General features: G+C 38.7%; 1 protein-coding gene across 1 annotated transcript; it reads left to right on the forward strand.

The window, feature by feature from the left end:
* Nucleotides 1-31: 31 nt before the first annotated feature.
* ap1g1 (adaptor related protein complex 1 subunit gamma 1) lies at nt 32-18,325 on the forward strand. Its single transcript, XM_079338807.1, has 23 exons — nt 32-139; nt 5,438-5,641; nt 6,239-6,363; nt 6,583-6,724; nt 6,886-6,982; nt 7,756-7,832; nt 9,383-9,478; nt 9,726-9,806; nt 9,901-9,999; nt 10,078-10,133; nt 10,218-10,331; nt 10,420-10,560; nt 10,813-10,867; nt 11,006-11,128; nt 11,247-11,336; nt 11,436-11,560; nt 11,678-11,782; nt 11,891-12,032; nt 12,423-12,549; nt 12,674-12,778; nt 12,959-13,119; nt 13,626-13,724; nt 13,862-18,325. Exons 2-23 carry the CDS (start codon nt 5,441-5,443, stop codon nt 13,961-13,963), a joined length of 2,463 nt encoding a protein of 820 aa, XP_079194933.1. The 5' UTR covers nt 32-139; nt 5,438-5,440; the 3' UTR covers nt 13,964-18,325.
* Nucleotides 18,326-22,744: the final 4,419 nt, after the last annotated feature.

The raw sequence follows: 22,744 nt of genomic DNA on the forward strand, positions 1-22,744 counted from the left end.
CTCTACGATGTCAGTGTATTCCTCCGCCTGCGGTAGATGCGCTGAGGCTGGAGGAGCCACCATTTTGCATGTCTAGTGTGTTCCTCCCTCCATTGCTAATAGAGACGATTCCAGTTCTTTTCTGGTATCATTACGGCTTGTGAGTATATCCTGATATTAATATGTCTTTAGAACTATATGAAGATTGCATTACTTGTTGCTATTAATGAATTGCTTGAGTGTGTGTACGTTGTCAGTGTCGCTGCATGTGAAGTCAGTGTACCGGGGTTGTGCCTGTCAGCAGCTAAGTTAGCTAGCATGCTAACAACCTGCTGGGCTAGGGATGTAGCTAACGCTCTATGCCATATTTAAGCTGTGTGTGGGGGTCTCACATCGACAACACGTAATGGCAATGTGTGTTTAGTATATTTCCAGCCAGTCTACGTTAATTTAACCTGTATTTACACGTCAGCTCGGACAGTGTAGGTACGAGCTGTCAGGTAGCATTAGCCAGCTAAAGCTACAGAGAGAGAGGACTCGCTAGTTTATAATCCAAATGCCTGTAGGAGGCCTTTAACTGCATCATGTCCTGTTCAGTCGGCGGTCAGACTCAGGTGTCATGCCCAGCCTTACTCATTAATGTCCTGTCGTGTTTTTTTATTCGACATGAATGTTGTTGGTGTAAATCTTCAGTCAAGGTGACGCTGCTTGTCAACCTTTTAATATTTAGTGTACCTGTGTCCGCCTTTTATAACTTTATGTTAGCTAGTTCTGAGTGGCTACATGAAATAAAGAGTTATAATTTTTTAATCAAAGCTGCATTTTGTTTTCAGACTTGCTTTAATTTGTAGGATATTCATAAACATTTCAGAAATACGTCAAGGGACGGCGTTTTACTATCCAGGAAGCTAACAACTAGCTTAAGTGTGTTCAGGACGTGGACTGTTTTTGCTTTAGTTTCACAAGTTTGTATCCCGCTGTCGAAGAGTACACGTCGTAATAATGAATTGACGGGTAAGATACACGCATGTTAATTTTTATTTTGGTCTCTCGTCGCCTCAAAAAGACTTGTTCTTATGAAACAATGCGCTAGTTTTACGTTCAGGAAGTCAGCTGTGAGCAGGAAGTGAGCGTGACGTGCAGTACAGGTGACTCCTGCACACCTGTCCATAACATTATGTTCTTCACCAGGTTAGAGATGTAAAAAAAAACAATCCACTGCACAGGCTTTTACATCCTGTCAACATGATCATTTGTAGTGAAAAGATATCCAGGATTCAAAGAGTTCTTCTTTGGTGTTAAAAACAAGACTTGAACCAAGACAGCCATGACCTTAACTCAAACCAGTTCACCTTTAAAACTGTTTACAGTGAAGTTAGTGACTAACTCTGAGGCCCAACTCGTATTTGAGCAAATTGATGAAGTTGATTTGTTTTAATTTAAGGGTCAACACTCATTAATCCCACACAATCTATTTCATTTAATTTCGAGGCATTGTTGTTTGTCCCCCATCTCAGTCACATGTTGTGACAATTTAAAAAAAAAAATTGTTTGATATTCCAAATTTTATAAATTATTTCAGTAATAGTATTACAGTAATAGATATTACATTCAAAGATATACCATGTATTGTTTACTCGCTCATAGTAACAGCAGCCCAATAAAGAGAAGAAGGTGGAGAAATTCTACGTGAGCATGAGCTGTTGTTTTTCAGCATTGTTGTCAGTTTCTTCACCTGCTGGCTACTTTGAAACAGCCACAGCCAGACACATGTTTGTATAGTTAAACTGAAGCCACTGCCTGGGTGGCCATGAGGAGACCTGGTTTCTGCAGTGTTGATTGGTTTGAGACTTGTTGGGCAACTACAGATTCTCTTCAGGTTTGGTCGAAGATTCACATGATATCCATATAGTTAGATTTTAACTTTGTTATGGCCCTCAGCTCTGTGCCTGTGTTTCAAGTAAGTTCTGTGACATTTATTAGATTCTTTAGCGGACTAATTGTTACACATGAAAGTGTTTCTTGGAGAGAGAAGGTTGAAATTCTCCTGCCGCCGATGATGTACACGTTAACTAACAATTGCACATTACCAGTTGTAAACCATAAGGAATAAACAAATGTATACACGATAGTACTGATGATCGTACAACTTTAGTTTATAAAAAGCTTGTATTATTTAGTACTGGAGAAGGGTCACAGCTATGACTACGTGTCAGGAGCAGAGTATAAGGTGTACAAACTGTTAAATGGTACTTTGAGACACCACTCATCACATAGACAGGATGATTCTGGAGGAATACAGTCGTCGGCTCTGACAGTATTTCTGTTGAGAGTACATATTAGAGATCAAACTGAAAATAAGGAGGCACAATGCACCAGGTTATGATAGCCTTGTAAATTGAAAAGGGAAAAAGCTTGTCACCAGTGGGGTCTCTGTAAATTCCTCTCATTGCAACAGTCTGATTATCTTATTCAACTATGCAGCCCTTTCCCACAGAGAAAGCAGTACTGGATGTTATGACTTGTTTCCCATTTCCCCCCATAAAAGCCTTCTGGTGGTAAATAATCTAATGTTAAACCACTTAATAGTCTATATTTATTTCCCTCTCACTGTGGCATGATTCTTGCCTTTGCTGGTTGTCTGTTTTTGGAAGCTTATTGAGGCTTGCTCTTATTTTTTTCTCAGAGAAAAGTGTGCCTTGAATATTTCACAGTACATGTAAACTTTCTCCAAACAGGAAAAATACGTTTTATATATATATATATATATATATATATGTATATGTATATATATATATGTGTGTGTATATATATATGATATTTCTTGGTCTGACTAAGTGACCCATGGTGTTAGACAGTGTAATGTCATAAAGAAATGCAGAGGTCTTAGAAGGAGTCATTCTGAGATACCAAGAGAGAAATGTTTAAAACATGGTTTTGTCGCGGTGTTGTGCACTTTTAATGAGCTCTACTCGTAACATTTTTGAAATACAGCTAAAAAACTAACTAGAACATTTTAGCACACAAGTATGGACCTGCATTTTTTTTTCTCATTGTCACACTTGGGCCACAAATCTCTAAAAACCAGTATGGGCTGTTGTTGCTCCTCTTTGTAGTCACCACCATGATCTGTTGACTTTACAGTCTAACAGTATTTGTTTTAGTTTATGGTTGAGTTCTACTCACCTGGACGCTTTTGAATTAACTAACTACTGTGTTTTTATTTTAAAATAAAAACGCTTGGCCTATCCATCCTAAAGTCAAAGTAATGGCATGGTTGTATGTTTTTAAAGATGTACTGCAAGAAAAAGGTCTTGAAATTTTTATTGCTTCAGCTCTCAGCAGAGGTGGGATTTACCTTTTTTACATTGTATACGTTTTCATTATTAACACAGCAAGAAGCAATTAGCGATTTACAGACCCTAACACGGTCCATTCAGCTCAGGTCATTGAAATGGCCTTAACACAGATAGCAGATGACTCGCTTTATTAAAGCATGGCCTTGCCTGACCACGCTCTCTGTTCCTGTCTGGCCACTTTGAATTCTAGGATTCTCTACAAACCACCACCTTATGCAACAAAGGATGTCCTCATTCCCTCTATGCCAGGATCTTTATTCACTCAGTAATCAAGGGTATAACAAATTCCAATTGATCTTTTTAACAATGGGTCATGATAGCGAAAAGAGAGGAGATCCTTCTTTTGCATCTCAGAGAATTGCAAAGTTCCCTGTATAAAAGTCCTGGGCAACCAAGTGTCTCAAACAAAAATGAAGAGTGAAGTTAATCTAAAGCGCATTCTTCACAGTAAACTTAATCTAGAAATGAGTCTGTGTCATGTGGAAATAGGATCTGCAAGTGAGTGTCCATGTAAAGCTGTCTCTGGCAAACTGCCAGCTCATGGCCTACTAACATTTCCACAAGTCTCTGTGAGAGGAACGCTAGCATCAACAGTATTAATGCTTGCAAAATGGGTTTTATGTAGATCTCACTAACATAGACTAATGTTTGAACATGTGCACTAACATACACATTTTATTTGATAACCAGTGAAAATATTAGCAGGCTAGTAGAAAGCAACTTATATAGATATAGAAGTACAGCTTGGTGGCACTTGTTTAGGAATGTAATATCGCTTTGATTGTTTGACATATTTGATGATCAGAGAAATCTTCCATCTTACTTTGAGAAGAAACTAAGCGTTGTTGAATGTTAGTCTATGTTCTCTGTAAACAAACTTTACATAAGAGGAACACAATTGTTCATAACAAAATGAGAGTTTTGCATTCCACTAGTTTATCACAAGATATTCAGGGGTCTCTACTGGGTCCAAATGGTTTTTATGTTTCTGTTTCGTTGTGGATTTACCTGACAAGCAATTACTGTTGTTTCTGTCCCCCTAGCTGCTTAATGATGTTCTGCAGGGCTCCGGATAAAAGGCCTCATGAGATGGGAGACCAAATGTAGCTCTTTCTTAGGAGAGGAGGCTCGCAATTAATAACCCTCCAGTTGGAAAATGATTGAAGTTCAGTTCTTCAATTTTAAATTGTGTGGAACTGTGTGCCTGAGAATCTGCATGTCAGCATTAACGTAACAGAGATAGAAATCTGAAACCTGGAACTCTATCAGTGTGTAAATTCTGCTCACAGAGAAATAATGGACACTTTCTAATGATTTAAAATGTTGAATCAGCTGGGTCTCTATTCTCACAGTTAATGGCAGTAATGGAGCATTTTATGGCAACTTGATTGCACAATGCTGTTTTAAGTAACAAGGCGAAACTGACCACAGAGCAGGTTGTACTAACATCAAGTGACTGTCAGAGCTTTTTTAAAACCAATGTTAATTATTTGGTTGTTGGAACATTTAAGTATGAGTATTAATTCTCACTTCTTAGCATGCACTGATAAAGATGAGAAAAACTATTTGTGGCTTAAAGCTAAATTTGACTAAAATTACACCAACTCATCAACCAATGGACCCGCTGTCTGAAGGATGTCAGCCCCAGCTATCAGAACCTTTCTTGTTAAGATTTCATCTGTCGTTGGCCTCTCCCCTCTCAATGATGCTATTTGAAAGTTTAGCTGTTGTCCAAACATCCACTAGATTATTTGCTAACTGTTTGGGTGTCCTAAGTGCAGTCTGAAGTTACAGGATAGGTCTGTATATTTTTGCATTCGGTAGAAGAACTAGGCAATTGGGAATACTGGCATAAGATGAAAACTGAAGCATGTCATTACATGCACTGCACTTACCTTACTGAACCATAAAACATACCATAATGTGCAGCTGGAGTCACTCGCTTAGGCTAACATGATTTAGGTGCAGAAATGTTATTAGAAGAATGAGGAGACTTTAGATTTAAAGTCTCCTCATTACAAATTCAGTCTTTTTTTGTGGTTCAACTCAGTGCCACGGCAATGTTTGCCAACCTTTTTTCTTTTCTTTGTGTCTTCCAGAGAATGCCAGCTCCGATCAGACTGCGGGAGCTGATCCGGACTATCCGGACAGCACGGACCCAGGCAGAGGAGCGTGAGATGATCCAGAAAGAGTGTGCTGCTATCCGCTCATCTTTTAGAGAGGAAGACAATACATACCGTTGCAGAAATGTGGCAAAGCTACTTTATATGCACATGTTGGGTTACCCGGCACACTTTGGGCAGGTATGTGACGATAGCTACATTTAAAGTTAACATGAGTTGTGTGAGGTGTTAGTCAGAATTGAGCTAGCCTTACAGTCACTGATCTGTGAAGAGCTGCAACCAAACAGGTTTAGGTTGTACTCGCACTACGAAACCAGTACCCGCACATTGGACCCTCAAAGTTCAGGTTGTTTGAGTACACTTCCCTGGCACAGTTGGATGAGGTATGTGTAGGCATAGTACAGTTGCTCATGCACAAGCACAGATAAGCGACATGGTTTGTGTTGCAACAAGGTTTCACGTTGGTCAAATGTAGAGTTCTCTTGACATTTTGGCAGACATATTTAGAGTCGGCTGCATACTGGGGAGGGTACACAGTAGGATGTTGGGAGGATTATTTTAGGCGTTTTTGTTTCTTTTTTCAGACATAAAGTATCAGATTAGATGTAGCTCTTTACCTGACAGTTTCGGCGAATGTCTCTCGCCTTCTTCAGAGTGTCTCACTGACAGCGTGTGACGCGGATTATTTGTTTCTACTAAATGGCAATTGATCATCTGATGATTAAAAAAATTAATATCTATATGGACAGCTAAGTGGAATGATGAATTGTTTTCTAGTTGGAGTGCCTGAAGCTGATTGCGTCCCAGAAGTTCACTGACAAGCGAATAGGTTATTTGGGGGCTATGCTGCTGTTGGACGAGAGGCAGGACGTCCACCTACTAATGACAAATTGCATTAAGAAGTAAGTGGAGGGTTTTCTTTTGTTCTTTTCTTTTGCTACTCTGTAGCACTTTGAGATGTGCTTAAAGTGCTCTACCAATGATGTGCATTATTATTATTATTATTAGCATTGAAGGTTGTTTTGAACACCAAATTCTGACTTGTCTTATTTGAACTGTCATCCACATTTTCCTTGTATGCATACTTATCAGCTCAATCAACCTTTTTCTTCCCATCCCAGTGACTTGAATCACAGCACTCAGTACGTGCAGGGTCTGGCCTTGTGCACTCTGGGCTGCATGGGTTCCTCAGAAATGTGTCGTGACCTGGCTGGGGAGGTAGAGAAGCTGCTCAAAACATCCAACTCTTACTTGAGGAAAAAAGTAAGCCCCTCATCGTTGTCGTATTTGTATGATGAATGATTTAAAGTCTTTGGTGACAATTTAATCATACAACTGTAGGCATTTGTCTTGAGCATATACACAAAACACTTACAGGGTTAAAGGTCAGACTGTTCTTCATTGATAGTGTTATTTGTTGACAGGCGGCGTTGTGTGCAGTTCACGTCATCAGGAAGGTTCCAGAACTTATGGAAATGTTCCTTCCAGCCACAAAAAACCTGCTGAGCGAGAAGAACCATGGTAAGTGTAAACCATTTTTCAGGAGTCACTGGCTCACAGGGAAGTGTGCTTGTCCTCCACAAATTCAGTTTTGTGTTTTTCCTGCCCCTCACAGTGCTCTGCTCAGAGCAGCAGCAGTGCAGCTCCTGTCCTTCTGGTGTCATCCTTTTCAGAGGACAGGAGAATAAATTGGTTGTCATAAACTCTAGGGCTTGTGTTTTCCCCATATAGGGGAGACACATTGTGGGTCAAGGCCGCAAATAAGCCAACTGGCAAAAGGCACAGTTGTTTGCAATTCAGAAACAAATAAAAGATGACATGGCTCTAAAATGTAAAAATATGAGGTATGTTAAATTTAACACGAATCATCATGTTTATAGCCAAGTGCACTTACACACATAATGAATTTGTCTTGGTGTATTTATACTAAGAAACGAAGAGGATCAAAGTAGAAGCTAGCGTATATGCTGCTTCAGACATCCCCACCTCTGTTTCTACTGAAAGCTCTCACTTGATGTGCTTTCAAACATTGTAACATTCTGTCCTCTGTGGTTTTTATTCATGCAAGTACATCATATTCTTTACATGACACCATGGCTGCTGTGTGATAGGTCAACCTGACTGGTAAAAAAAAAAAAACCTACAAGAGCACTACAGCCTGTATATTTGTACATGTTCCATTAATCTGAATGCAGTGACATTGGGGCGTTGCTGGATGAAACAAGAGTACTGAGTGGCAAAAACCAAACCCATTTGTTAATTTCCATTCCAACCCTCCCTGCGTCTCTCCTCAGGTGTTCTCCATACATCAGTTGTTCTCCTCACAGAGATGTGTGAAAGAAGTCCTGACATGCTGGCACACTTCAGAAAGGTACAAAGAGATTCTTTTACCCAACATTAGGAGTTGATGAGAATAATTACGACATTCTTCTTAAGCACATGTCATTTTCACTTTGCATACACTTTTCTTTTTGCTATAGTTAAACTTAAAACAGTGTTAAGTTCATTTATCATTAAACCTAAGATGTCAGACAAGGATTGGATTAGAATACAGGTTTGTTCTACGTCCAGATTGTCTCTTTTTATTTTAACCTCCTATCGCTGTCTTTTCCTCTTGTATTTCAACTGCTACTGTACCTCTCCTCCTTTAGGTGTTAAAAAAAAATCACTGTGCCAGAAGCACCACGACTCATGCTCATGATCTAAACATTATTTTTAGCTTTTCTGAAAGTGAATGATTTCCAGTTTCCCCTCCCTAACATCTACCTCATATTTTTTCTGTCATTTGTCTTTGTTACAATTCCTGCATTGTGTTAGAATGAGAAGGTAAGAGTACATTCTGATCTCATAGCTGGTGCATGCTGTACATAGTAATCACTCCTCACAGTCACCTCAGACGTAACCCAATTTCTGTTATGTCATATTGTGTTTTAATTTATAATTTCAATTGATTTAACTTGTACGGTGATCATTGCTAAATTAGTGTTTTGAATATTTATAAAAGAAATGTTGCTCCATTTGTCAGATACATTTCACACTATTGTTTTGAGTGTCATGAATTGCCTTATATGCACCTCACTGTTTGGTCACTGACATTTAAAAGCAGTTGGGAAGGTGTGTTAACTCATGATAAAATCTGGTCCCCAGTTACTGATTATTCCCACCTCTGTGCCGCTGTTGGAGGGTAGTTATGTCACTGTTAGATCTGTTTGTGGAGGTATTTTTTTAAATGTAATGAGCCACAGTTATTTAGTATTAGGATGTTAACGGGTTGCATTTCTTGACCCAATAATTTGATGGTGACATTTTTGGTTGCTTGTCATTATTTCTACAGCAGAAGGTAGGGGGTGTATCAGTTAGGAGTTTCTGTAAAATGATCTGCTCTGGAGTGTTTTCAGCTGTGCATAGTAAATCAGAACTAAACCTTTAAGAACATAGTTTACATTCTGACCTACTCTTATTAAGTTTTCTTTCAAAATGTTTTAAGTAAATGTTTGGATAATCTTTTATTGCCTTGTTCTCACTTAGATTAATTAATTATCCTGGGTTATTCATACACATCTGTTTATGTTGCTCTGCAGTGACAGATGTGTGTAATTAGGTTTTTCTAACCTAATACTTTTGTGCAATCAAGGTTTTTAATTTCACAGCCGAAGAAATCTGACTATTCAGGCTCTTAAGTTCTAACCATATAACTGAAATCTTAAAAGAATTTCAACAAAAGTGACTCTTAATTAGTTTAATGGGTTGCCACTTTGAATGAAAATAATCAATCTCTAAAGGTATATGATGTATCGTGTATAATTGTTGATTTAAAAAAAAAATGGATCCGGCAAATTGTTAAAAGTTAAAACCTGAGAGTCTACACAAAATAACGTGACACCTCTCCGTTTCTGTTGTGTTTTTTTGGTTTTCTTGTAGCTGGTTCCACAGTTGGTAAGAATCCTGAAGAACCTCATCATGTCTGGATACTCTCCTGAGCATGATGTGTCAGGCATAAGCGATCCATTCCTGCAGGTAACAACCGCCTCTCTTCATGCCAATGCTCTTTGCAGTAAGTGCAGATCTAGATGGAGCTTTACATGTGTGCTACATCATGAGCAACCATGGTCAGAAATTGTGTGAACAGGTTATTTTAGAAAACACAATGGAAAGACATGAGCATCTGCTTAAAATCAAAGTTTAGCTTTAGCATCGCTGAGGCGGATCTAACTTACCAAGTGAACTGACAGAACGGCACTGATTGAGTATCGTCTTTCTGTAGGTGCGGATATTGAGACTACTGAGAATTTTAGGCAAGAGTGATGATGACTCCAGTGAAGCAATGAATGACATCCTTGCACAGGTAAGCAACTTAACTATAATCAGTGCATATGAGCTAAACCTCCTTCAAGTAAAGTTATTGGAAATGTACAAATGTGTTGTATCTGTGCTTTCAGGTTGCAACAAACACAGAGACGAGTAAAAATGTAGGCAATGCCATTCTGTACGAGACTGTACTGACTATAATGGACATCAAGTCTGAAAGTGGGCTGAGGGTGAGTTGTAAAGATAAGTAGCAAATGTTTACATGGGTATTTTTAATAGTTCTTGCCTAAAAGCCTTTTATCCTGCAGGTCTTGGCCATTAACATACTGGGGCGCTTCCTTCTTAACAATGACAAAAATATCAGGTAAATAATTCACTTGGCCTTTTATGTGTTCAGTCATGAGAAACGTTATCTTCTGTTCCTGATCATTTCTTATCACAATTCCAGATATGTGGCGTTGACATCTCTACTAAAGACGGTACAGACAGATCACAATGCAGTGCAGAGGCATCGGAGCACTATTGTGGATTGTTTAAAAGACCTTGATGTGTCTATCAAGAGGTACTTTACATTACATAAATGACATCTCTCCGTTTCTCGCTGTTACCTCGCTGTGTCTGACCTTTGTCTCCCTCTCATTGTTGTGCAGACGTGCAATGGAACTGAGCTTTGCCCTGGTGAATGGCAACAACATAAGAGGCATGATGAAAGAGCTCCTCTACTTCCTGGACTCATGTGACCCTGAGTTCAAGGCAGACTGTGCATCAGGAGTGTTTTTAGCTGCAGAAAAGTACGACCTTGCATTAAAAAGACGGCTGTTTTAAGATTACTAGACGCACATTTCTGTTTGGTGCACCACTGTAACCATGACAATGCTGCTTGATGAGAAAAAGAGTGATCCATCGTCTGACAGACACTGCTGATAACATATTTTTTTCTGACAGCATTTGTCCCATTCTTTTATATACCTGAGATAGCTACATATGTATGGTGCTTTTTCAACCCTTAGCTGGCACTAAAAAATGCCGTCTTTGTCTTACAGGTACGCCCCTTCCAAAAGATGGCACATTGACACCATTATGAGAGTGCTGACAACAGTATGTACACGCCAAAAACACTTTCCTTCATGTGTTGTCTTGATAAATTATTGGATTTGTTTCCCAATAAAAGAAAAATAGAAAATAGTAATATACTGTATATCAAAGTGTATTTGTGATTCTGATTTTTATTTGAAGGCCGGGAGCTATGTGCGAGACGATTCTGTTCCCAACCTTATCCAGCTCATCACCAACAGTGTGGAGATGCACGCCTACACAGTACAGAGACTTTACAAAGCACTGCTGGATGACATCTCTCAAGTAAGACCCCCCCCCACTTAGGGTCAAAATTAGGTGGAATTCTGTAATTCACTTTGTGTATTTCAAACAAAGCTTGAGAGTGAACCAGAGTAAAGATGTGTTTGTCTTCGTTCTGTAGCAACCTCTAGTGCAGGTGGCGTCCTGGTGCATAGGAGAGTATGGAGACCTGCTGGTGTCTGGACAGTGTGAAGAAGAGGAGCCCATTCAGGTACTCTTTGAAAGTTCATTGGAAAGCTCTAAAGACACACAAACTAAAGATGTAGCTTGTCTTTATAAATTGTGTTTTCGGCTTTCTTTATGGATGAAGGTGACTGAGGATGAAGTTCTGGATGTGCTGGAAGGTCTCCTAGTGTCTAACTTGTCCACACCTGTGACCAGGGGTTATTCCCTTACTGCCATCATGAAGCTGTCCACTCGCTTCAGTAGTGTCAAGTGAGTAAAGGCCTTTTACTTTTACCCTACAGATGTACATGGCATGTAGATAATGTTCCTTAGCCATATCTAATGTCAATTTCTCCTTTTCTAACCTATGATTGTGTTTGTTTCTAGCCGAATCAAGAAGGTGGTGTCGATATACGGCAGTAGCATCGATGTGGAGCTCCAGCAGAGAGCTGTGGAATATAATGCGCTTTTCAAGAAATACGACCACATGAGGTAAACTTACCGTACACTTAGTTTCAAATTAGAAGTTCAGGGGGAAAAAACAAACATTTTATGGTCAATCTTTTGTCCTTCCCTTACACTTATGTTTCATGATTACAGGCCAGCTCTCTTAGAACGAATGCCCATCATGGAGAAGAGTTCTTCAAATGGCCCTACAGAAATAGTCCAGACAAATGGGGAGACAGAGCCCTCTATTGTGGAACCGAAACATCCACCACCTGTCAGCCAGCCAGCCAATCAGGTGAGAGCCTTGTTAATTAGGGTTGCAGTCGGTAAATAACGTGTACATGTACAGTTTATTTCTAATTAGCCATAAATGACTCCCTCCTCCAACAAGTTCAGAATGCAGATGGGTATCTCAATGAGATACCCAGATATCCTTATAATTTCTTATTTAGTTTTTTTTTTTACTGCTTTGACTTCTTTAAATTCTTTATACCTCTTTGTTGCTTTCATCCCATTTACTCATTTACATGTTTTTTTCCTGTATTTGTTTTTATATCTTTTATCTCAATGTTTCTCTTTTTCAGTTCCTTACATCATCCTATCTCTTTTCATTTAGTTGGGTTCTTATGACGTTCTTGTGAGCTTTGGGTTATGTATATTTGAATATGTCGTCCTTGTCTCTAAGGCTAATGATTTATTAGACCTGCTGGGTGGTAATGATGTGGTGCCAGTGATCCAGACTACAATGCCCAGTAAGCCTGCCTCAGCTGGAGGGGAGCTGCTTGATCTGCTGGGTGACCTCTCGTTAAGTGGTAAGGCGCTTTGTTAAAGCTCTCTGTTACCCCTTTAAAGCCACAAGTGTAAATGTGATGTCCACCCTTAGTCATTCTAGAAGAGTGAACCCAAACCCTGGTGTGTTGCTGTCTCCTTTTCCAGGTGGCCCACCCCCTGCTCCTGCTCCCTCTGTGCCCACTTCTCAACCCTCTTTCCTCCTCGATGGACTCTCCTCACAGCCCCTCTTTAATGACATTGCAGCTGCAGGTGAGAATCCATTGCTCCCCTTGACTCTCCAATCCCAAATATACCGTAGTGTGGAATTACCCTCTGCATGAAAGCACTTTGTGTTTTTTTCCGATTAATTAACATATCACATCTCATGAAATATTCTTTAGCACTTCTCTTAATCTCTTCATGTTGTGCTTCTCTAAAATCTCTGTACAGCTATTCCTCCTATGACAGCATACAACAAGAATGGTCTGAAAATAGACTTCACTTTTGAGAGAGCTAATCCTAATCCAAACATCGCGGTCATTACCATCCATGCTTCCAACTCGACAGAGGCCGATATGACAGAATTTGTTTTTCAGGCTGCAGTACCAAAGGTAAGCGAGCACTGACTGGCTAAATTTTCAAATTTTTCTTTTTGGAAGTGGGGGGGGGGGGGGGGGGGCATATAATAATAATAATACATTTAACTTACTTCATTGCACAGAAGTATTTAGTATTGAATTAATGAGGTAAGGTACTGAATATTCTGCAGGCAGTGTAATGATCCTGCTTTCATCACAGCAATACAACTCCCTCTGGTGCCAATGTTTCTATACTAAGTAAGACAGAAAAATAGGCCTTTGGTGTTTTGGAGATCCTGCAGTCATGAAGGATCAGGCAAAGACTGTGATGATTATGTTGAATTACCTAGATAAGCTATTTACAATCACAGTTTTTGAACAATAAACTTAAAAGGCTCTATTGAGCTGTTTACAATTGGAGATCCGTCAGTTGTGGTAAGTGTGCTAGCGGTATGAACATCCCTTTTCTATCCTGCTCTAATGACTCGACAGTATTTCTCCATGGGTATCATGACAAGTTTTCCGTTTCTCTTTGTCAGACATTCCAGCTGCAGCTTCTCTCCCCTACCAGTAATGTTGTCCCAGCACTTAACCAGGGAACCGTCACACAGATCATCAGAGTCCTCAACCCACAGAAGGTACGATTTGCAGTCAAAACATGTGACATCTCCTCTTATTATGTTGCATTGGAGCATAATCAAAGGCATGATTTAAAAAAAAAAAAAAAAAAAAACTTCCTCTGTTATAAACGCAATCATCCTCGTAACATTTTCAGCAACAGCTACGGATGAGGATCAAGCTGACGTACACCCTCAAAGGCTCGCCTGTGCAAGACCTGGCTGAGGTTAATAACTTCCCACCCCAGTCCTGGCAGTGATGACCTGCCTCCGCTCTTTAAAGCCCCACCAAGGGAACTATGAAAACCATTTTCCTTTCACCTCCCTCCTTTTCTTCCAACGGATCCCCCTGTGACATCACTGCAGTCCGCTGTCCTCAAGTTGCAATGAACACAGCAGAGCATCTAACACAGGAGAAAAATACAGATGACCCCTTTGACTATTGGAATCGCCAGAATAATTGGGAAACATATCAATCAATGAACTCCTATTTTCTTTTACTAATTGGTTTCCATTAACTCTTTGCATAGTTGTACAATTCTTCACACACACACACACACACACACTTTTCGCCCAGCACCATGGTCACCCCGCGGAAGCACATATGCACACCATTCACTGTGGTGCACTTTAACTCTTAAGTCACTGTAGAGAAAAGTGTGACCACTATGAGCACTGCAGTAACTTTAGTTTTATGTTCATTCATATTTGAGCTTAGATGCAGTTGAGACAAATAGCTTCATTAATATTTTGGCTTTGCATTCAGGTTTTTAGTATGAACCTACAGTCCTATGATGGCAGCATAGAAAAATCTATCAAAAACATATTGGATAAACTTCTTTTTTTTCTTTTTTTTTACATGATGTGTAACTTGTCAGAGAGTTGTATTCATGTTGAATTACATTAATTTGCTTAAAAGCATGTTGAACATTTTTAGGATCACAGTTACATGTTGGCTCAAGTTCAAAGGGGATGTCCCTGTTCAGGCAGTAGGCCACTTCATCCTCTTCTTCTTTTTCTGTCGTATTGGATGTAGTCACAGTGATGAATTCATAGACCGATACACAACGCCCAGTCTGGATTGTTTAAAAGGAAAGCTTTAGTTCTTCCTGCACAGCTCTCCTAAAATCATCTCATGTTGTTTTAATTTAAGATCTGTGAAATAAATTCAACGCCTAACTGCTTTTCATAGTGGGAGAAGGTTCATTCGTTCAGGATGGATACAATCCACCGTTGAAATCTATCTGGAGAAAAGCTGATTGCATTTGTGTCTTAGATCTGCTTTTAAACTTTGTCTGCATCTGTGTCCTCACAGTCTAGCTTGCTATTAAATACATTTCATATTTGTTTAACCTGGTTGAACTTAGTCACCATGCACATATATGTAAATGAAGCTTGTTATGAATGTAGTTACATGCACTGAATGCTTCCCCCCACCCTCTTAAAGTCTTCTTTTTCATGGCTGTCATCTTCTCTGATGGGGACTCTCATCTTATCTGCACTATTTTTGTGAGTGTACGTTTTATTTCTGCAGTAATTTGACTTAATTATTTATGCCTGATATCAAAGTGATGTGCCTTTCTGACTTAGCTAGATAAAAGCCCCTGAACTATGGAGTTCTGTATGAGCTTGTGTGTAAGTCTGCTCGTGTGTTTTCAGCCTGAGGGAAACGGTCCTGATGGATTTGAATTGGTATATCACTGCATTCGATAAGTTCAAGTCTTCATGACGAGTTTATGATCAGTCGCCTACTAATACTGTCCAGTCTGGATGTCAACAGCATTGCATTTTGTCTCATTATATGAAAAAACATGATCGTTCAAATTTCATGAATTAGAAGTCCTAAATCCAAGCAATTCGTAAAGATAATGGCAGCTAATAGATGTATTCCTTTCATAGTGTTTTTAGGAAATGTAATTTTTTCACTTGCGTCAAATATAAAGATCCCCCCCCCCCCCATCAAAAACATTACAATGTGATTTTGGATCATGTGCTGAGGTACTCGGATGACTTGTTTTCTGGTGACGTTTGGTTTGCTCTGCTGGCTCGTCTTCTCCAAATCAGAATTCTGGCCATGCAGTCGGGGATAATAACCTGAATACCTCACAATGTTCTCTCTGTTAACTCTCAGTTGCTGTAGAATGACAGCTTTGTGTGGGCATAAATAGCAATCAAGGGGAGCATCTGCATGAAAGAAACTAATGGTAGTTTGTACATCTCATTATTTAACCTGCTTAGCAGCCCTGTGATGCTGTGTTGACATTCTCCGATGTTGAATCAGGCTGTATAGTTCTTTTCTTTTCACTATGCTTCACTATCTTCTAACTTCTGTGACCAAATCAGAGAAACTATTAGCTTTTGAAATATTTTTGAGCTATGATGTGTATATGGAGAAAATTATTTCAGTTGAACTTTTTTCTGTTATATTGGCTTTTTTTCTGTACATATTGAGGGCTTTTACATATTTGTCTCTTGTACTATCTTTCATCATTTTTTTAGATACCATTTTCTAAAAAATCCAATTATCCACATGTATATTGTCTAAGTAGATCTAGTCAACATAAGTCTGCAAAGACTTCCTTTTATCATCACTCATTCATTGTGAAAGATACATGATCTGCTGCCTGTACATTGTATATAGATGTAAAACAAACGAAAGCTGATCAAATTAAATAAAACCCACATGAAGACTTAAGATTAGCTAGGAAGTATAATTGTATGCATATGTACAAAAATCTTAAAAGGATGCAATTGAACTGCATTTGATTAACTTTTCTTCATTCTTTAATCATGATTGGATGTGTTGTCTTCACTTCTTTTATAAAGGTGGTTCGGTGAGTCAGCAGGCTACTAATTGGGGTTTCTTAGGATTTTGAAATAAGGATTGAGTCTGTCGTAACAGATGTTGTCTGGATGATGTACTGTACTACTGAGAGACCTAAGCACAGTGCTGCACAGCAGCAGAAGTGGCACCTTGCTTCATCTGCTTCCATGCCCCCAAACACCTCATGTTTCCATGCTCTCCTTCAGAGAGGAGCAGGTTTTCTTGCCAAGATGTAACTCTTCCTTTTGGCCTTATGCGTGCTGGAGTGTTTACACTCTTGTCAATTTAGATCTAATAAACTCTCTTGAACATACACATTGTGAAGTGTTGCCCCTATGGTCTTGGTGTGCTGTAAAGGTAACCTGGTTAAGTTTTTGTTGGACATGTAGCACTTTATAAAATATCAAGTCTCAATCAAGCAAGGCCCCTACTACTGTCGTGTGATTATTATTTTTTTGTTACTATTTGATCTATTGGGTTTAAATCAGTAGTTTAATCTCGATGAGAGCTAAACAATGTTATGTGGTTCCAGATGTGTGTTGGTATAGCAGTTTCCTTTACTCGGTCTGACGGGGCTTTCTTTTGGCTGTCTTTGCTTTTGTGCCTCGATGTTAATTTCTGTTTCTGTTTGGCACGATCAGATTCTGTTTGTCGTCTCTGATATGAAGGGTGGGGCTAAAACACATTTAGTTAATTTTAGTGAATCATAACAAGGAAGTTGATCCTGGCACAATATGAAGGGGGGGGGGGGGGAGGGGGGCATTTATTGTTTGTTTAGTTTCCTTTTTAGGTCTTGTGTTTATACAGAGCTGCTATACCCACCCTAGAAACAAACCTGGCTTGTGCTACAACTTAATAACCACAAGAAGGTCTGTGCAAAACTGAGGGCCGATGGGTTTAGAAAGGAAGTTTCATACATCTATTCCTGAATGTTTATGGTGGTGTTGTATGTCTTATTCAACCAGTAATCTGTCATTCACATCTGCTCAGTTCTTTTAGTGATGCTGTAAGTCATACAGTTTTAAATATAAAAATGGAAATGAACCCAAAATAAGTGCTCTGGACACTGTTTATTTAAAAGGAAGAAAAGCAAAGGAAACAAATGTCCAGCGTGTGGAGTGATGTGTGTGTGTGTGTGTGTGTGTGTATGAGAGATAGAAAGAATGATGGTGTGTGACATATCTTTTGCCTAGATAGGACATGGTTTTTGGCTGCAATTTCAACTTTCAGCTTCTGAGCTGCATGTGAAAACCAGTGTAAATAATGTCATTTCTACTCTTGACCTGACTCTTTTTTTGAATTGCAAGATAAATTTAAATTGTGAAATCTGTCATGCTACCTTAAGGGGTCAGTACTACCATGTACAAGAAGAAGTCGCTCAGTTAGTCCTCAAAATACTGTCATTGTTTCTGAAAGTGCACACCCATGATTTGGATAATTGGATGGTTGATATTTGATTTATTTTTAATTTGTCAAGCGAATAGTGTAAAGGGCTTGAAGAGCATCTGACATGCCCCCATATCCACCTTCCCTGTTGGATCACGAAAAAAAACATCTATTGTATTTTGAAAACTGAAACTCTTTGTAACCCTTGAGGCCCGTCCGGACTGTAAAACAATATGGTTACTGGTTTGTTGGGGGAGGGAAAAGGCATAGGGTTCACTTTTTCCAGTCAAGTTTGACATGTTGAACTGGATCCCAGTTCCATGGCTTCAAGGTGAGTGTGAATGTCAGACTGAAAGTATAAAATATTGATTAAAGATGAGAAGCTGTAAACTATTAAACGGGATATTTTCAATTTATGTTGTGTATTCTTGTCTTTGGGTTGGAGAATATGATCAAGCAAATAAAAGAGTCAAATAAAAATCGAGTTGATCCCACGGTAGTTTGTTGTCTTGGTTTGGGGTGTTAAAACATTCTAAGGCAGTAAAACTATTAGTTTATTTTGCATTTATTACCCTTTTTAAGATCAATGCCATTCGACGAAACATTCGTCACTTATATTTAAAAAAGTTTTCCAAAGGATCTTAATCTTTTTAAACTTCAAATTACCATGTTTCAAAACACTGAAGAAAAATTACCAATGTGGACAGTTAATTTGTATTTTTGCTATGAATTGATCATGAGTACATCAGAGTATATTTAAATTGTCTTAATTTAAAACTGGCAGCCTTGCAGCTGCATGTTTAACATTTCTGGTGGTTAAATGTTGAGCATAAAGACTGAACCTTTTTCACCTAATTGTGTGTGGTTACAGAGAACTTGTGAAGTCCTGGGAGGAGCTGAGATTTAGGTAGATCGAGAGTCTGATAGGCAAGTGGGGAACATTAAGTAGGTAAAGCACAGGTAATGGTCGACAAGAAATGAATGACTGATTTCCATTTAAGCTGATTCATTTGTGGGTTCATTGCATACCAAGATATTTAAAGAGAACATAGTTACTGTTAATATCAATTACAATCAACCATGTAGCAAGTAAATCTCTGCTTTATAAATTATTATTATTGTTTAGAATAAAGTTGTATGGAATTAAATTGTCCTTAACCAGGGATATCTTTTATCATGCTGAGAATAGTGCATGTTAAGAATCACGTTAGCCACTGCCAAAAAATATTGGAGTGTGCAAATAATGGTCATGGTTTTAAATAATTGCAACTTGGGTATGACGTTATTCCCAGCTCCGACTTCGAGTTAAACGGACCGCAGCAATATACTACAAGTTTCCCTGCGCTTCCTGCGTACTATTTGATTCAGTGTGAGGAGCAACAACATGTTAAACATCTGTACTGGCTCTGAACTGCTTATTTCACCCATCCTTCCTTAGTTGATAGGCGAACTAATAAACTGTCATTATTGTGACACAAATCACCCACAGAACATGAATTCATGGGCTGCACTTCCCCCAGCCTTACATTCTGTAACTTAACAAGTCGACAATGATCCAGCAGGTCTCAGTTGGAACTGGCTTGGCCGTGTGAAGATATCACCATGAAGCAATACAACTGAGCACATCCAGTCCCTGTCTCCTGCAGCAGGACATCCTCCTGACCCTCCTGACAGTAGATCACAGGAATCTGGTCTGCTGGTAGATCAGACGACAGCAGCCATCCCACCATGGTCCATTGTGACTTTCTGCAAACACAATCACCACAGATAGGAGTGTCAGTTCTCTGAAGGTATCAAGGAACTGACCACTCCTATCTGTGCTACATTAAGCACACTGACTGTGACAGTTAGTGTGCTTAATGTCGTACCTACAGTAAGCACAAACTGCTATCAGTCCTCTGACCTCTTCTCTTCCTCTGATCGTACTGCTCATATTTCAGATGCATTTGTTCTCTAACACCACTGTTCCTCTTCTGCATTGTATGTGAACTATGATGCAGGATGTGAACTCACCAGTTGACATTTGTACCTGACAAGCTGTGTCTGAACAGTAAGTATGCTTAGACCCATCGCCAGACCTTATTCTTACGGGGGGCATATGAAATGCATGGGGGGGGGGCACAATTATTATCAGCCAGTACGCATATCTTAATAATCCTATACTGTATTTGCGCAGCATGCAAACATCACGTTAAACATAACCAACAACAATATGACCCGGTACACTAATAAATGATTCTGTAGTCATGTACATTTAACTTCATATATCTGATAAAATCAATATAAATGCGTCCTTGATTTTGTGGCAATTATTTAAGTAACTTTCAAACAAAAATGTTTAAGATAGTATCTGATTATTTTGGTTGCATTAAATATAATCTTTATGTTTATGTAATTCTAAATTAAGAGAATTTGTAATGTATCCAATTCAATAGAATTAGCCAGTTTTTAATTAAAGAGCACTTCATGTTATTTTGCGCCTTTTTTCTGCTTTTGAATTCAGCAGCTATCGTCTGGTCACAAGACAAAGAAAGTGTGAGTAATTTAACTCAACAATTTCATTTGGTTGACAAAGGAGAGGTATTTTTTATACTTTAATGTTAATGACAACTTGTGAGTGTATGCTGCACGTAATATTTACAGTCTATAATGCTACATTACAAAACTAAAATAGCAAGCAAAGTAATCCAGAGAGACAGAGACACTGTTGAGGTAAATTATGCGTGTTATTTTAATGTAGGCTATAGTGTGATGGTATTGCACCACGATATCAGAAAGATATCACGAGTATTTACACTAAGAAAACAAGCTTTATTTGAAAGTTGCATTGAAAGGAATTGCTGTTAATCTACGGCCAATTTTCAACACTAAAATACTGTTTTGATCTAAAACAGTTTAGAACTGTAGTTAGCAATGCATTATGATGATGCGACAGAGTGAATTTCTAAGTTTATCAGACGTTGAATTACTAATTTTGGTTCTGAAGCCCGTCTCATCCTTAAAAGAAATACAAATTATTAATAAATGGTAAATTCTGGCGTAGTGCAAATATATAAAAAATAATACGTAGTTGTCGCTAATGCTATGCTACATCCTAATGTTATGCTACATGCTATGCTACCTCAGTTGCATTACATAAAACATAGTAACAAGGCTAATGCTCAAGCTAAGCAACATACTATGCTACAAGCTCAGAAGAAATGTATGACACAAAACACCCAGGCTAATGCTAACGCCACACATAGTCACTTAAGTACATGCTCATACTTCTAAGAAATGCTGCAGCTACATGCTAACAGAATGACAAAAGTCTAACCACATTACAAATGCACATGGTAATTGCAACGTTTAAACGGACAGAACACCTATATTAGACTAGATAACATGTTGAGCTTTTGGGGACTAAGGCTGTACTTTGATACACATTACACATTGACTACACATCAAATATATCTTGCCAGTCACCTGCTGCACCACAGACTTAAGTGCACTATTCTCTGTCAACCAGAGCTGAACCCAGCCTTGGGTTCATATAATTAATGGGGGGAGTGTCAAGTGGAAGGTGCCATGCTTGACAGAAGTGGAGGGATGTATAGATTGTTGAGATTAAAAATGTTATTTCAAAAGCAGTTTTAGTATTTTAGTATCAGTATTTACTTAACTGAAATGTATTTTGACATGCTTTAGCTTAATTGCAGATAGTTTGTGTTGTTTGTAGAACCAATAATACTCACCTGAGAGTGAACTGATTTCCACACCCATATGGTTGGTTCCAGGTCCTACATAAGAGGAGGCTGGGGTAGATGAAGTTTGGAGCTGGAGTGTATCAGAGCTGTTTCAACAGTTTATCACAGAGCTGAAAGGCCCAGGCTGGTATTGTTTAGAGCTCAGTCTGTTTGTTTGGCACTTTTTGCTTAATGTATTTTTTACAATCAATTTTTTAAAATCAATTTTTGCATAGTTAAAACCCACAAGTAAAGCGTATTTGTGTTTATATTTTAAACACGTTTTTTTTTAACCGTTAAAAACAATCTTTCAATCGAGTGTTTATTCAGAGTTTTGTCAACTGTTGCAATCTCACAATGATTCAATTTCACAATGATCCCCCCCAGGAGGCGAGATGCGGGGTCAGGAGAAGTTGTGCAAAAAAAATGTCTGTGTACACATACACATTTTTTTATTCATTTTTTTAAAATTCAAACAACTACAATTTCCCTCAAACATATCTGTCATTATGAATATAGTTTGACAGAGCGACACTGGAATAATGCTGCAGAGAGTAACAGTGACAAGCCATACCACAGTCATCTCTCCTCTCCACACACCTAGACTCTCGCAGTTCACACAGGAGCTAAGAACGAAAACAGAGTCCTTCCTTTTTCCTGAAGTCAAACACCTGAAAATCTGGTACCAGGTCTTTTTTAAAAGGTCTAATGAAGCTTAGCTTGCAGTGACAATGTACCTTCGACACATTTTCTTACCTAAATGTTTTGATCCATATTTCTGAAGAAAATTTGTTTGTTTTGTATGCTCAGTTATAAAATCAATTTATGAAGAACAAAATCCTCTTCCTCATACTACATAGTGCACTTCTAGGACATAAAATGTAATATTAGAATAAAAAATAGCTTTCTTTATTACATCTGTGTGTTTAATAACTACATTTTCAGTATTATTGCAAAAACTATTGATATTCGCCCATATGTTCCGATATTGACAGTGACAAAGCTGGTCCGTCTCTATCATCTCAGATGTTTTAATGTTTGGTAAGGGTCAGTTAAAACATCATAGAAGCTGATGTAGGGCCTACGTGTCGAAGTGGATGGATTTG

The sequence above is a fragment of the Symphodus melops genome (genome assembly GCF_947650265.1).
Source record: "Symphodus melops genome assembly, chromosome: 3".
Lineage (NCBI taxonomy): Eukaryota > Metazoa > Chordata > Actinopteri > Labriformes > Labridae > Symphodus > Symphodus melops.

Coding starts and splice junctions, on each gene's coding strand:
- ap1g1 (XM_079338807.1), top strand. CDS start 5,441: ATGCCAGCTCCGATCAGACTGCGGGAGCTGATCCGGACTATCCGGACA. Junction 6,364..6,582: donor ATGACAAATTGCATTAAGAA/GTAAGTGGAGGG, acceptor TTCCCATCCCAG/TGACTTGAATCACAGCACTC. Junction 10,868..11,005: donor TTATGAGAGTGCTGACAACA/GTATGTACACGC, acceptor TTTTATTTGAAG/GCCGGGAGCTATGTGCGAGA.